At 45.1% G+C, this 13,518-nt stretch overlaps 1 protein-coding gene across 4 annotated transcripts in view; it reads right to left on the bottom strand.

Annotated features, from left to right (window-relative positions):
• Window positions 1-13,518, bottom strand: part of LOC129840644 (solute carrier family 12 member 5-like) — a 289,015-nt gene that overhangs the window by 168,177 nt on the left and 107,320 nt on the right. Inside the window, exon 1 of one of the 4 annotated variants that reach the window (XM_055908688.1) lies at window positions 1,476-1,872. The exons of the other annotated variants lie outside the window; for them this stretch is intronic. Within the exon in view, the coding sequence (XP_055764663.1) occupies window positions 1,476-1,530 (55 nt within the window). The 5' untranslated portion in view covers window positions 1,531-1,872. Of the gene's footprint in view, window positions 1-1,475; window positions 1,873-13,518 lie in introns of those variants that run through there. 4 annotated transcript variants of the gene reach the window in all.

Raw genomic sequence — 13,518 nt, 5'->3', positions numbered from 1 at the left:
GAACGGCTTGCCCGCTGAGACAATCTGAATTCCATATTTGGGCACATACGTAACAAAGTCAATGACCACATATGTTTTTCTGCACACACACACACACACACACACACACACACACACACACACACACACACACACACACACACACACACACTTGCTCATACATACACACACACACTGTAGTTAAACAGCTAGATGCATGCACAAGCACATACATACACATATACACACGGTCTCACACACACACACACACACACACACACACACACACACACACACACACACACACACACACACACACACACACACACACACACACACACACACACACACACACACACGCAACAGCGCTCGAGCAGTCAGATAGCCTGACGCAGCGGGTCTGTTGTTATGCGGGTTTATCTTGCACTCAACAACTTGCCCTTGACGAGGAGCGAAGCGCCGATCATGTCTGAGCGGGTCGCACTCCCCCTCCATCCCCACATGCCCTGTTATAATTCTCACCAAAAGATGCCCGCATGAAGTTAAATATTCATGTTTCGAGCTGCCACAGTCAATGTTTTTTATCATGAAGCCCTCGCGGGTGTGCGAGCTCCCGAGCGGCAGCGGCACTGTGACTGTTTCCTCATATGAAACCTGGCTCTCCAGCGCATCTGTTGGAGCCCAGGCAGAAATAAGGGAGATTTGTTCACAGAAAAGAAAAAAGTACGTGCGAGAGCAAAGGGCAAGCTAAGAACCCAACCCTGTTCAATCCAAACATGTGAAAACAGACGATTTAATAAAACAAGTAATCCTACACAACAGGTAATTTAGGTATTTATTGAAAGCCCTCTTTTCCCAGCGCCTACTGTATGCTATGGGAAGTGACTGATGTGAGGTACAGGAGGAGGATTGGGAGACGGAACTCGTTTTGACAGCTAGGGCAGGCAGATTAGCAGTGAGCGACAAGTTGGCATCTGTGTTAGCGAGCAGCGGTGTGCGTGTGCCCACGCTTGCCCGGGCACTGGGCGTCATATGCGGTTTGAGTGTTTAAGGTGCCGTGGTGGTGGACAAGGTGGTTGGGAAGTTTGGGGACCGCTGCACCAGAGCAGTGTGTGTATCTCTGTGTGTGTGTATTTCTGTGTGTATGTCTGTGTGCTGTAATCACCCATCCGTCGTATATGGGGAGAAACCCATTACTATTCCTGTCACAGCAGCCTTGCAGTAAGAGGAAAAGCATCACCCCAAGCAGGCAAGCAAGTAGGCAGACAAATGCATGACGCAGCGACACACTCACACTCGAATGTATTTTTGTTCGCTACCTTCTGGATGTGTGTGTATGCACCGCACAAATGTGTATGTGTACGTGAGCGTGTGTTTTTGCGTTTGTGTGTGTGTGTGTGCGTGTGTGTGTGTGTGTGTGTGTGTGTGTGTGTGTGTGTGTGTGTGTGTGTGTGTGTGTGCTTGTGTGTGTGTTTGAGACAGATTCAATCACTCACCCTGGCCGTTGGGTCCCCCGTCCCCTTCCTCTGTGTCGGTCAGGTTGTTAAGCATCCTTGCTCCTCTTTAACAGCTCTACTGGAGAGATACTACAACGGTATCAGCCCCTCTCCTGTCTTCTCCCCCCAAAACAATGCAGAACAAACAAAGTAGAAAAATAACCCAGAGATGCTCTCCTCTGGTCCTGCCTCCCCTATGTGATGCTCAGCAGAGGAGAGAAGAGAGTTGGGCGAACAAGAACGAGTCCTTGTTTTCTCTCTCTCCCCCTTTGCAGATCCTCCTCTTGTCGTCTCCTCACTGGCTTGTAAGTGTGACTCTCTTGCTCTATCTTTCCAGGAGGAGGAGGGAAAAAGAGAGGGAGGCTGCAATAGTTTAGTGGATGATGGAACGCCTAGAAGCAGCACAGTCACTCACTCCCTCCCTCTCTCCCTCCCTCCCTCCCTCCCCCCCTCTCCCTCCCTCCCTCACTCCCTCAATCTCCCACTCACTCTCTTACTCAATCTCCCACTCACTCACACACAGACAAGCACACACACGCACACTCTCTCTTTCTTTCTGCACAACCAACGTCCCCCAACATAATCAGTGTAATTCTGCTTGCCAAATTGATCACGTATTCAAAAGGGTCTTATTGCATGTCCCTCCCTCTCTCTTCCTCTTTCTTTGCCTCTCTGTCTCCCTCGCTCTCCCTCTCTTCACAGTTGTCACATGGAAAGGTGATTGGAGAGGGACGACTCGGCAGTGTTTGTAGAGCGAGCGCTAACCTTCCTCAGCCGCTCCACTTTGGTGTTCCTGTCCAACCCAGATGCAAAATGCATCAAAGTTTCTTCACGTCACCTTTGTAATCAACGTTGGCTCGCTAGCGCTGGTCGCTTTAATGTCAAATGCAAATGACACGTTGTGTTTCCATCACAAGTCAGGGCTTTTTGAACAAGCACAATCAATATGATCTGCGTTCAGCGTAGCTACAGCAAATGAAGACACACGCTCGTGCAGGCACACACACACACACGAAAGCATGAACACACACACGGCCAACTGAGGGTCTCCATGGATATTATCATAATCCTCTCTCTTTGATCCTTTCTCTTAAATACAGAGAGCTTTCTACCCACCCAGTGGGACTCTAATCCATACACTCCATATTTATGGGTCAATCAGTGGCGTGTAGTCAGGGATGCCAGGCTTCCCCAAAAATGGCACTAATAAAACAATATATATTCTAAAAACATTTAAATATTCAGGTTCATCTCTCTGTGTTTTCATCATTTTCCATTAATTCGCAAGTGGCTGAATCTCACCAGAGAAATCATCCGCACGAGGGAAACAGCGCCCCTCTGTCTCTGTATGTGTAGCCAATGTACCTGATGCTGTCTGGACCAAAAGAGTATAACATGTTGCTGCCATAGCATTTGATTGGTTGATGCTAGCAAGCATTTCCCCACCATTACTAAGATCATTTGGTTTCAGACCAATCTAATCACTTCCGAAGCAAAACGTAATTTTCAGAAAAACCGGGTCTGTTTCTGGTCTGCTTGTGTTGATGTCTTGCAGTAGCTCGCTTGTTAAATCGTCCCTTTCCTAAACCATGGACGGTAATTGGGATTTGGACTTGTGGTTTTTCACTTAATTCTCTGTACAGGCAAAGTATTATGATGGTGATTCTGATCTAACCATAAATTAATATGATGTGCCACTCGTCTGAGACGATTGAAGTTCAATATATAACCTAGACGTAGCCTAGTAGGCTCACGTTAACTAACTAGCTAACTTAGCTGGTTAATTTTAGCCCATGTGAGGAAGTTAGGCTAGCAAGCATGTTAGCTAGGTAGCCTATGAAAACAAAAACTAAAAGTGTACTGTATGACAGAGCCATAGACCGTTTTGCCAACATGAATGAAAGAGAGGAGGATGGCATTGGCGTTCAACTAGTCTAGGTGAGTGAACTTTTTACAATTTTACTTACGCACGCACACACACACTCACACACACACACACAAATCAGTACCATGGACAGCCACATGATATTTAGCAACATTGATTGGACTAAATTGTTTTTGGTATCTTTAAGTTTGTTTTCAGGGTATTAAACTAAGCATATACAGCCTTGTTGATTTGATGATGGGTTAAATGTTTAATGTCACGCCCTGATCTGTTTCACCTGTCCTTGTGATTGTCTCCACCCCCTCCAGGTGTCACTTATTTCCCCCAGTGTATTTATCCCTGTGTTTCCTGTCTCTCTGTGCCAGTTTGTCTTGTATGTTTCCAAGTCAACCAGCGGTTTTCCCTGTTCTCCTGCTTTTTGCATTCTCTTTTTTCTAGTCCTCCTGGTTTTGACCCTTGCCTGTTTCTGGACTTTGAATCAGCTTGCCTGACCATTCTTCCTGCCTTTACCACGAGCCTGTCTGCCACTCTGTACTTCCTGGACTCTGATCTAGTTTTATACCTTTTTGCCTGTCCACGACCATTCTCTTGCCTACCCCTTTGGATATAAACATTGTAAAGACTCCAACCATCTGCCTCCTGTGTCTGCATTTGGGTCTCGCCTTGTGCCTTAATAGTTTAAGTTGAAATGGTGATGGATTAGCGAAGGCAGTGCTCCTGTTGTCTTTGTCCTGACTTGCGGTAACTACATGGTTCTAAATCAGTAGTTGTTTAGTAAACTGTTGAAAACATTACCTTGCTTGACCACGCTGCAGGTCATATACTGTAACTGTTTGTTTTACGCGCAATATTTGCTTTGTGGACTTCACCGAACAGATGTTGCTCTCCGGTTTTGTGATGGAAAAAAAAACCTACTATGTGTAGTTGAATTTATTCCGCCACTGTGTGACCGTTGTCTTTTTGTCGTCTCAGCCTTATTGTATATCATGGTGGCATATGATCGAATGGGGGTTATAGCGCAAACAATGCACATATCACAACATAGGTTGTAATATGGCTTTTTTATTGGCTTGGCATCCCCGGTGATTTTACCCACACACCGCTACTGGTGTCAATATAGAAGTATCACGGTCAATTCAAACAGCGTCAGTCATTTCGTCTTAATCGTAGACAGTACACGGTGAGCGGGGACAGACTGTCGTTTGTGTAGTTGTGGAGACAGAAATAACATCTTGTCCTTTCATGAGGTGTTGGCTCATACAAAAATTAGAAAAGCATTTGATTTTCAAAACCATATTCATCCCCGTGTGTGTATGTGTGCCACAGGTTGGGATACCACTCCACAGATAAGTTAGCGCTTAACTGTAATACGTCTGGGTAGCACAGATGCACACAACATATTTCGATATAAACTCCTTATTTGGATACACAAGGGATATAATGATCACAAAGCAAAGAGGGTTCATTATTTGAAATGGCTCTCCAGGCAAATCATACCATCGGACTGGTGTGCATTTAATCTGCAACGTGTTTGATTATGTAATGTGTCTGTTTTTTTATTGTTTTTATGGATCCCTTGAACTCCCTCAAAAACAGTGTGAATTGTTATTGAGTGGATGTACCTCGGGTAAAAAAAATGTTTAAATGAAATGAAACAGAAGCATGAAATGAAGCATTTATGAAGCATTTATCAAGCTTTATGAAACCCTTATTACATGTGTTACCATGTTATACGAGTGTATGAATAAATGAATAAACAAGTAGTAGGGCTCCCGAGTGGCGCAGCGGTCTAAGGCACTGCATCTCAGTGCTAGAGGCGTCACTACAGACCCTGGTTCGATCCTGGGCTGTATCACAACTGGCCGTGACACCTATGGGGCTGCAATACTGAACAACTAGCCAACAAAACAAAACTCGCTTGACTATCCATGGAGGTTAATCAATGTTATACTCCATGACAACCTATAGCTACAATTGGTCCCACTCCCTAGGCCCTGACCCTTCGATGTTTGCAGATCTAAGGGGTCTGGATAGGTATAATTAGTGTAGTGGTGGAGCTCCCACCTATTGCTGAGTTGGTCCCTTGGTTTACAGCTCAAGGTATAATTCTTGAATCGCTGTCACAATCTCTAATATGGTGTCTTAGGGACACGTTGTGACATGTTGGAATTTGACTGTTTTCAATAGGAATCATGTTTTCAATGTTTGGCACATAATTGTCTGCCCAACTAATCAATAGCATCCTCCATCTTTCGATGGCTATGTAACTGTGATACGCACAATTCAATTCTCTATACTTCAAATATAGAAAGGAAAGGACCTGATCGTGGACTATAGGAAAAGGAGGGCCGAACAAGACCCCATTATCATCGACGGAGTTGTAGTGTAGCGGGTCGAGAGTTTCAAGTTCCTTTGTGTCCATATCACCAACGAACTCTCAAAAAGTTCTACAGCTGCACCATCGAGAGCATCTTGACCGGTTGCATCACCGCCTGGTATGGAAACTGCTCGGCATCTGACTGTAAGGAGCTACAGAGAGTAGTGCGTACGGCCCAGTACATCACTGGGGCCAAGCTTCCTGCCATCCAGGTCCTATATACTAGGCAGTGTCAGAGGAAGGCCCATAAAATTGTCAAAGACTCCAGTCACCCAAGTCATAGACTGTTCTCTCTGCTACCGCACAGCAAGTGGTACTGGAACACAAGTCTAGGTCCACCCGGACTATTTACACTGACCAGCCCTCCTTCGTTTTTACACTGCTGCTACTCACTGTTTATTATCTATGCATAGTCACTTTACCCCTGTCACTTTACCCCTACCTACATGTACAAATTATCTTGACTAACCTGTACTTCCGCACATTGACTCGGTACCGGTACCCCCTGTATATTGCCTCGTTATTGTTATGTCATTTTCTTGTGATACTTTTTATTGTATTTTTTACTTTCGTTTATTTAGTTCGTTTTTTTAAACTCTATTTATTGAACTGCATTGTTGGTTAAGGGCTTATAAGTAAGCATTTCACGTGAAGGTCTACACCTGTTGTATTCGGCGCATGTGACAAATACAATTTCATTTGATTTGAATGAATTGCTGAACTTTCAATGAACGAATTTGCTACAATGCGTATCAATAACAATAAGAAACCAGTCAGAACACATACAAAACAGCTATTAACCAGAGAATTGTTTATGTCATCCACCACCAACTTCTGGTGAACCCACTTGGCAGCCATTTAACATATAGCACATCGGTTAATGCTTCGTAATATAAAGGAGAGAGGAGTTACGCAACCAATTCAACTGTGGAAAATGAAATGATTGTGGTGGTATATGAACCATCTCTTTGATGACATTCCCCCTTCCAAAGCAAATCCCACTGGATACAATCATTGGCTCTCTGGTAAAAACCAATGGATGTTATCATCTTTCTTACCCAACCCCCCCAAACCAATTAAGTCTCAATGGCCTTCAGCACTATAGGTACTCCATTAGATAGCATTCGTCTTGTCCACTTGTCCTCATGGCTTATGACAACCCCAGCCAACCACAGTCCTGTTCAAAAACAGAACCCTTTTCCATCATTAAGCCAACCCCTAAAACAAGAGACTGTACCAAAGCTAGGTTTTTGGTCCAGATGGACTGTTGTGGGGAAGAAATGTGCAACTTAAGCCCCACAGATTGGATGCGCAGTATTGGGTAACATGCCCTTGGTCACTTCAGCACTCCAGTCGATAGGCAGAGTTGTTGAACATTGGGCATAACAGGTAAAAAAAAAAAAAATCCTTATCTTTAACTCTGCATTGTTGGAAAATGACCCGTAAGTAAGTATTTCACTGTTAGTCTACACCTGTTGTTTACGAAGCAAATAACATTTGATTTGATTAGGCATTCACAGCGCTGTGGCTTTGGCGTTGGGTTTGGAGAGAGACGGGCGGCGGGATTAAGACGCTGTCGACGCCAGCTCTCGGGAGTGACGGGAGGCTTGTCTTTCCGACGGAGACCTGTGTTCTACATTTAGCACGCCTGAGTGCGGTGGGGGATGAGTCAGAAGAGTCCCTAGGAGTCCCTCGGTGTGTGACTGTATAGTATGCGTGTTTATAGTAGTGTGAGTGAGTTGGTGGGTATGTGTGTACAGTATGTGCATTCGGGGGTCTGTATTTTTTGACGGGACCTCCTATGTGTGCAAAAACAAAATGTATGGGCATAATAGTAAAGGCATGTCATTTAATGGTACAAATGTATTACCTTTTAATGTGGCATGAACACAACCAGTCATGATGTTTTAATCGGATTGTCAAAGAAATAACTTAGAAAAAGTAGTCTACCTGCGCACGTTCGTCCACTCCCCCAAAAAACTCCAGCATCCAAACAGGGCACTGCGCACCTGGCATTTGATGAATGTAAAGAGACATCTGTTACAAAACACCAAAAAGTGTAATGACATTCTGTAACGGCTTTCATATTCGTCCTCCTCCTCGGACGAGGAGAGGCGAGACGGATCGGACCAATTCGCGGAGTGGTTAGTGCTCATAATGATTTAATATAACAAAACTGAACACTGAATTACAAAAACAAATAAACGAAGTGCAGAAACCTATACAGTACCGTGTGGTGAAAAACACAAACACGGAAACAAACACCCACAAAACACACGTGAAACCCAGGCTGCCTAAGTATGATTCTCAATCAGGGACAACGATTGACAGCTGCCTCTGATTGAGAATCATACCAGGCCGAACACAAAAATCCCAACATAGAAAATCATCCATAGACAAACCCACCCAACTCACGCACTGACCAACTAAATAAATACAGGACAAAGGAAAACAGGTCAGGAACGTGACACATTCGGCAATGCCATTAGGCCTACACGCTTGTAGCCTAAATGAATTGCTGCGACTTGCTGTCAAATGGACAATTTTTGTAAAAAGGAAAGTCAAGACACCAAAGGGGAGTCACATGGAAAGAAAATGGTTGAAACTGTTGCAGTACAATTATCACTTTAACAAATATGAGAATGGTAAATGCTTTCCTGTAATTCACACACTGTGTGCATATCTATGTGTGCGGGTGTGTTTGAGTGACCATGTGTGTGTGCACTGTATATGAGTGAGTGAGTGAGTGAGTGAGTGAGTGAGTGAGTGAGTGAGAGAGAGAGTGAGTGAGTGAGTGAGTGAGTGAGTGAGTGAGTGAGTGAGTGAGTGAGTGAGTGAGTGAGTGAGTGAGTGAGTGAGTGAGTGAGTGAGTGAGTGAGTGAGTGAGTGAGTGAGTGAGTGAGTGAGTGAGTGAGTGACTGAGTGAGTGAGTGACTGAGTGAGTGACTGAGTGAGTGACTGAGTAAGTGAGTGAGTGAGTGAGAGAGATAGAACTTTCCATAATCATGGTACTGTAGCATCCACATTAATGTAGAAGTGTTTAGCAACATATTCTATTCTCAGTAAAAGTGACGCCAAAATGACACAATACATAATTTACCATTCATTTCCTTGGGCACAAAATAATCTGAAACACAACCAAAACAAACAGCAAATGCATCCAAAAAGTTTGTAGAGTCACAAGCCTGATGTCATCATTGCGTGCTAGGAATATGGGACCAAATACTAAACTTTTGACTACTTTAGTGAATTTGTCCTAATACTTTTGGTCCACTAAAATAGGGGGACTATGAACAAAAAGTGCTGTAATTTCTAAATGGTTCACCCGATATGGATGAAAATACCCTCAAATTAAAGCTGACAGTCTGCAATTTAACCTCATAGTCATTGTATAATTTCAAATCCAAAGTGCTGGAGTACAGAGCTAAAACAACAACAAAAATGTGTCACTGTTCCATTACTTTTGGAGCTCATTGTAGGTTATCAGGGTAACTCCTAAGGCATTAAAGTTCTTTAATAATCAATGTGTATCATTAAATAAAATCACAATTAAACAGGTGTGCTTAGATAACTTATGCAGACATTTTTACATATAATTAGCATAATGATTATGGCTCTAGATTGCAGGAAAACGCTGTTTCAGGCAAGGTTCTAGTTTTGTGACTTTATATTTGGTTTTTTTTCTATTCGTTTTTAGATTTAAAAAAAATCTGTTTAGTTTTCAGACTTGATTTACTAGATTTATTTTGTCACATGCGCCAAATACAACAGGTGTACACTTTATCGTGAAATGCTTATTTACGAGCCCTTTCCCAACAATGCAGAGTTAAAAATGACGATTAGCTAAAAAAGGAAATAGTAACACAATAAAATAACAATAAGACAACTATATACAAGGAGTACTTCTGATCTGTTTCACCTGTCCTTGTGCTTGTCTCCACCCTCCTCCAGGTGTCACTCAACTTCCCCATTATCCCCTGGGTTGTTATACCTGTGTACTCTGTTTGTCTGTTGCCAGGTCGTCTTGCTTGTCAAGTCAACCAGCATTTTGTATCAGCTCCTGCTTTTCCCCAGTCTCTCTTTTTCTCGCCCTCCTGGTTTTGACCCTTGCCTGTCCTGACTCTGAGCCCGCCTAGCTGACCACTCTAACTGACCCTGAGTCTGCCTGTCGTCCTGTACCTTTGCCCCTACTCTGGATTACCGACCTCTGTCTGACCTGACCCTGAGCCTGCCTGCCGTCCTGTACCCTTGGCCCACTACGCTAGATTATCGACCTCTGCCTGTCTTGACCTGTTGTTTGCCTGCCCCTGTTGCTGTAATAAACATTGTAACTCCAACACAGTCTGCATTTGGGTCTTACCTGAAATGTCATAGTACGAACTGGCCATGACTGACCCAGCAGACTTGGACCAGCTCCGCAACGCCATCCCCTCCCAAGGAACCCTCACTGGTAGACACAAGGAGTTACTTTGTGGTCTGATGGAAAGGGTCCAGGACATAGAAGAACGTCACGACCTAGCATTGGACACTTTTCGGGAGCAATTCCATGGGTTGCCTACCACGACGGAAACCTCCCAGCCCCTCAGTAACCGGGTTGGTAGCAGCGCCGTCAACCCGGTTCCCCGGGAACCCTGCTTACCTCCCCTGGACAGCTATGATGGAGATTCCAGAACCTGCCAGGCCTTTCTCTCCTAGTGCTCCCTTGTTTTCGAGCTGCAGCCTTCTTTGTTCTCCTCAGAATGCTCGAAGATAGCGTACATTAGTCCGCTGATGTCCGGGAGGGCACTTGTCTGGGCCACGGCGGTGTGGGAGCAACAATCTGCCGTCTGCCTCAGTCTGGAGGTATTCGTGGAGGAAGTGAGAAAAGTTTGAGGCTCCGGTGTCCGGGAGAGAGGCTGCCTGGAAGTTACTCCAGCTTCGGCAGGACTCCCTCAGTGTGGCAGACTATGCGGTGGATTTCCGCACGCTAGCAGCGGAGGGTGCCTGGAACCAGGAATCACTGTTCGACACGTTCCTGCACGGATTATTGGAGGAAGTAAAGGACAAGCTTGCAACCCGGGAACTACCCGGGATTACTTTAACCATCCAGATTGATGGTCGGTTCCGGGAACGTAGGAGGGAGAAGAGGTCTGATTGCAACCGCAATCGCTCACTCAAGGATCCCACCTGGCATCTGATGAACTCCGAAAGTCCCCAGTGTCTTCATCCCCGAAAGGATCCGAGCTTACCCGAGATCCTCCATGAGCCTCCGAAGACAGCCGATTTGCCTCTTCCCGAGCCGATGCAGCTTGGCAGGGCCAAGCTGTCTCCAGCCGAACGCGTACCTAGACTTAACACCTAGAGTTGTCTGTATTACAGTACTGCCGGTCATTAAGTGTCTACCTGTCCCTTCAAGAAACCTAGCTCATTGGTAGGAATGAGTACTCTGGTGGGTCTTATGGATCATTTTGCTTCTCCCCCTACTCACCCACCTCTCCATGCCACCTTGCTGTGGGGCGACCAGTCCAAGTCTCTCCAGATACTCATCAACTCGGGGGCCGACATGAGTCTTATGAACATTACCCTGGCATCCGAGCTGGGCATCCCCACTTAACCCCTCTCCATTCCCATGGATGTTAGAGCGCTGCACGGGCGCTCTATAGGCCGGGTCACCCACCATACCAACCTACGAGTGTCGGGGAACCACAGCAAGACGAACCAATTACTGCTAATTGAGTCTCCGCAGGTTCCTGTGGTATTGGGATTCTATTGGCTCCAGCGACACGATCCCTCAATTGACTGGACTACTGGTGCCATCATGGGCTGGAGCACGTTCTGCCACGCTCATTACCTGAAATCAGCACTGCCTGCCCAGAGACGTCTTCCTGGGGGCTTGGAAATTGCCCCGAACCTCTCCGCCATTCCCGCGGAGTACCAGGACCTCCGGGAAGAATTCAGTAATGCCCGTGCCACTTCACTTCCGCAACACCGACTGGTACCTAAGCATGTTAAGCCGGATGCGCTGGCACGCCGCTATAGCCCCACGGCTACACCCCCGGAAGCCGAGACCTTTCACCCCTGCTCCAAAATCATTCGCCCCGCTGCTGTTCATCCTCTGCTGCCCCGTACCCTCAGTATACTACATACTTTTCATGTGTCTAGATGTAAATCCATGTCTCACAGAACTTTGCTTCCAGTTCGTCTTGTTTGTCAAGTCAACCAGCGTTTTGTCTGAGCTCCCTGTTTTTCCCCAGTCTCTCTTTTTCTCACCCTCCTGGTTTTGACCCTTGCCTGTCCTGACTCTGAGCCCACCTGCCTGACCACTCTAACTGACCCTGAGTCTCCCTGTCGTCCTGTGCATTTGCCCCTACTCTGGATTACCAACCTCTGCCTGACCTGACCCTGAGCCTGCCTGCTGTCCTGTACCCTTGCCCTACTACTCTGGATTATCGACCTCTGCCTGTTTTGACCTGTCGTTTGCCTGCCCCTGTTGCTGAAATAAACATTGTTACTTCAACACAATCTGCATTTGGGTCTCACCTGAAATGTGATAGAGTCCATGTGCATAAAAACAGATAATAGATAAGTGTGAAAAAGTTTGAAAATGTCTGTATGTGTGTGTATGTGCGTGTGTGTGCTTGCGTGCGTGCGTGGCGTCAATATGCATGTTTGTGTGCAGTAACGTAGCAGAGAGAACAGTCTATGACTTGGATTGCTGGAGTCTTTGACCATTTTGAGAGCCTTCCTCTGACACTGCCTGGTATAGTGGTCCTGGATGGTGCCTTATAAGGAGCAGGACACAAATCCGGATCCCACTACACCCTCCGAAGAACCGTCAAACAGAAAAAGCATCAATACAGGACTAAGATTCAATCCTACTACACCTAAACATTACTCTATTTGATCAAATAAGCCTCACGTAATTTTATAAAATAAGCCTCACTCTCTCATTGACCACGTGGGACAGATTGTGGGTGGAGGTAATCCTCTCACTTTGCCTCTTTCTCTCTGGTGATAGCAAGTGATAGTGATGCAAAAGCTAGGCCTTTTAGAAAGATTGCCATCGACGGGAAGCATTTACCCGCCAGAACCAGAAGCTTGAAAACCTAAACCCCATAAAAAAAGCTTGAAAAACCCATTTCATTTTTGCCCCCCAAAATGTTAAAATAAACTAAAACTGAACATAAATCATGTTAGTTTTTATTTTAGTTTGTTTTGCAGTCAAAGATAATAGTTTCAGTATAGTTGTAGTTTTTCAAATGTTTTCATAATTCATTTATTTCAGTTTAATAAATTGTCTTTCGGATTTAATTTTACATTTTTATTTAACTATAATAACCTTGGTTTCAAGTGTTTGAAAAATGCTTAATTATCCAACTTCCAGGGGGGGAAGGTGATGATATAATGGGTGCACGACGCCCCTGCACATGAGCATGTGTGTGTGTGCATGGTTATGTGTGTGCATTTGCATGTGTGATCCACCACATGAGCCACCATAATCTTCAATGTCAGTGCCAAAGCCCAATTAGCACCCATTTCTAACCCTCTCAGAGGGCCTTCGAGACAAACTCACCATTCTAAATTCCACATCGGATTTGGCTCTTATTTAAATGTCATGAACTTAAAGTGTGACTCTAAACCGAGCAGGAATGAGAAGCTTAATGTTTTTGTAAATAGAAGTGGTCCTATCGACCCAGTCCTGCTACTCAAGGCTTCTCCACTGGATAATGAAGAGAAATGCATCCTAATACTACGTAACGACAGCAAGACATTGATACATTTAAAAATAAATATGACTCTGA

This window comes from Salvelinus fontinalis, chromosome 3 (assembly GCF_029448725.1).
Source record: "Salvelinus fontinalis isolate EN_2023a chromosome 3, ASM2944872v1, whole genome shotgun sequence".
NCBI classification, from domain to species: domain Eukaryota; kingdom Metazoa; phylum Chordata; class Actinopteri; order Salmoniformes; family Salmonidae; genus Salvelinus; species Salvelinus fontinalis.
This window is presented reverse-complemented; position numbering and strand designations above follow the sequence as displayed.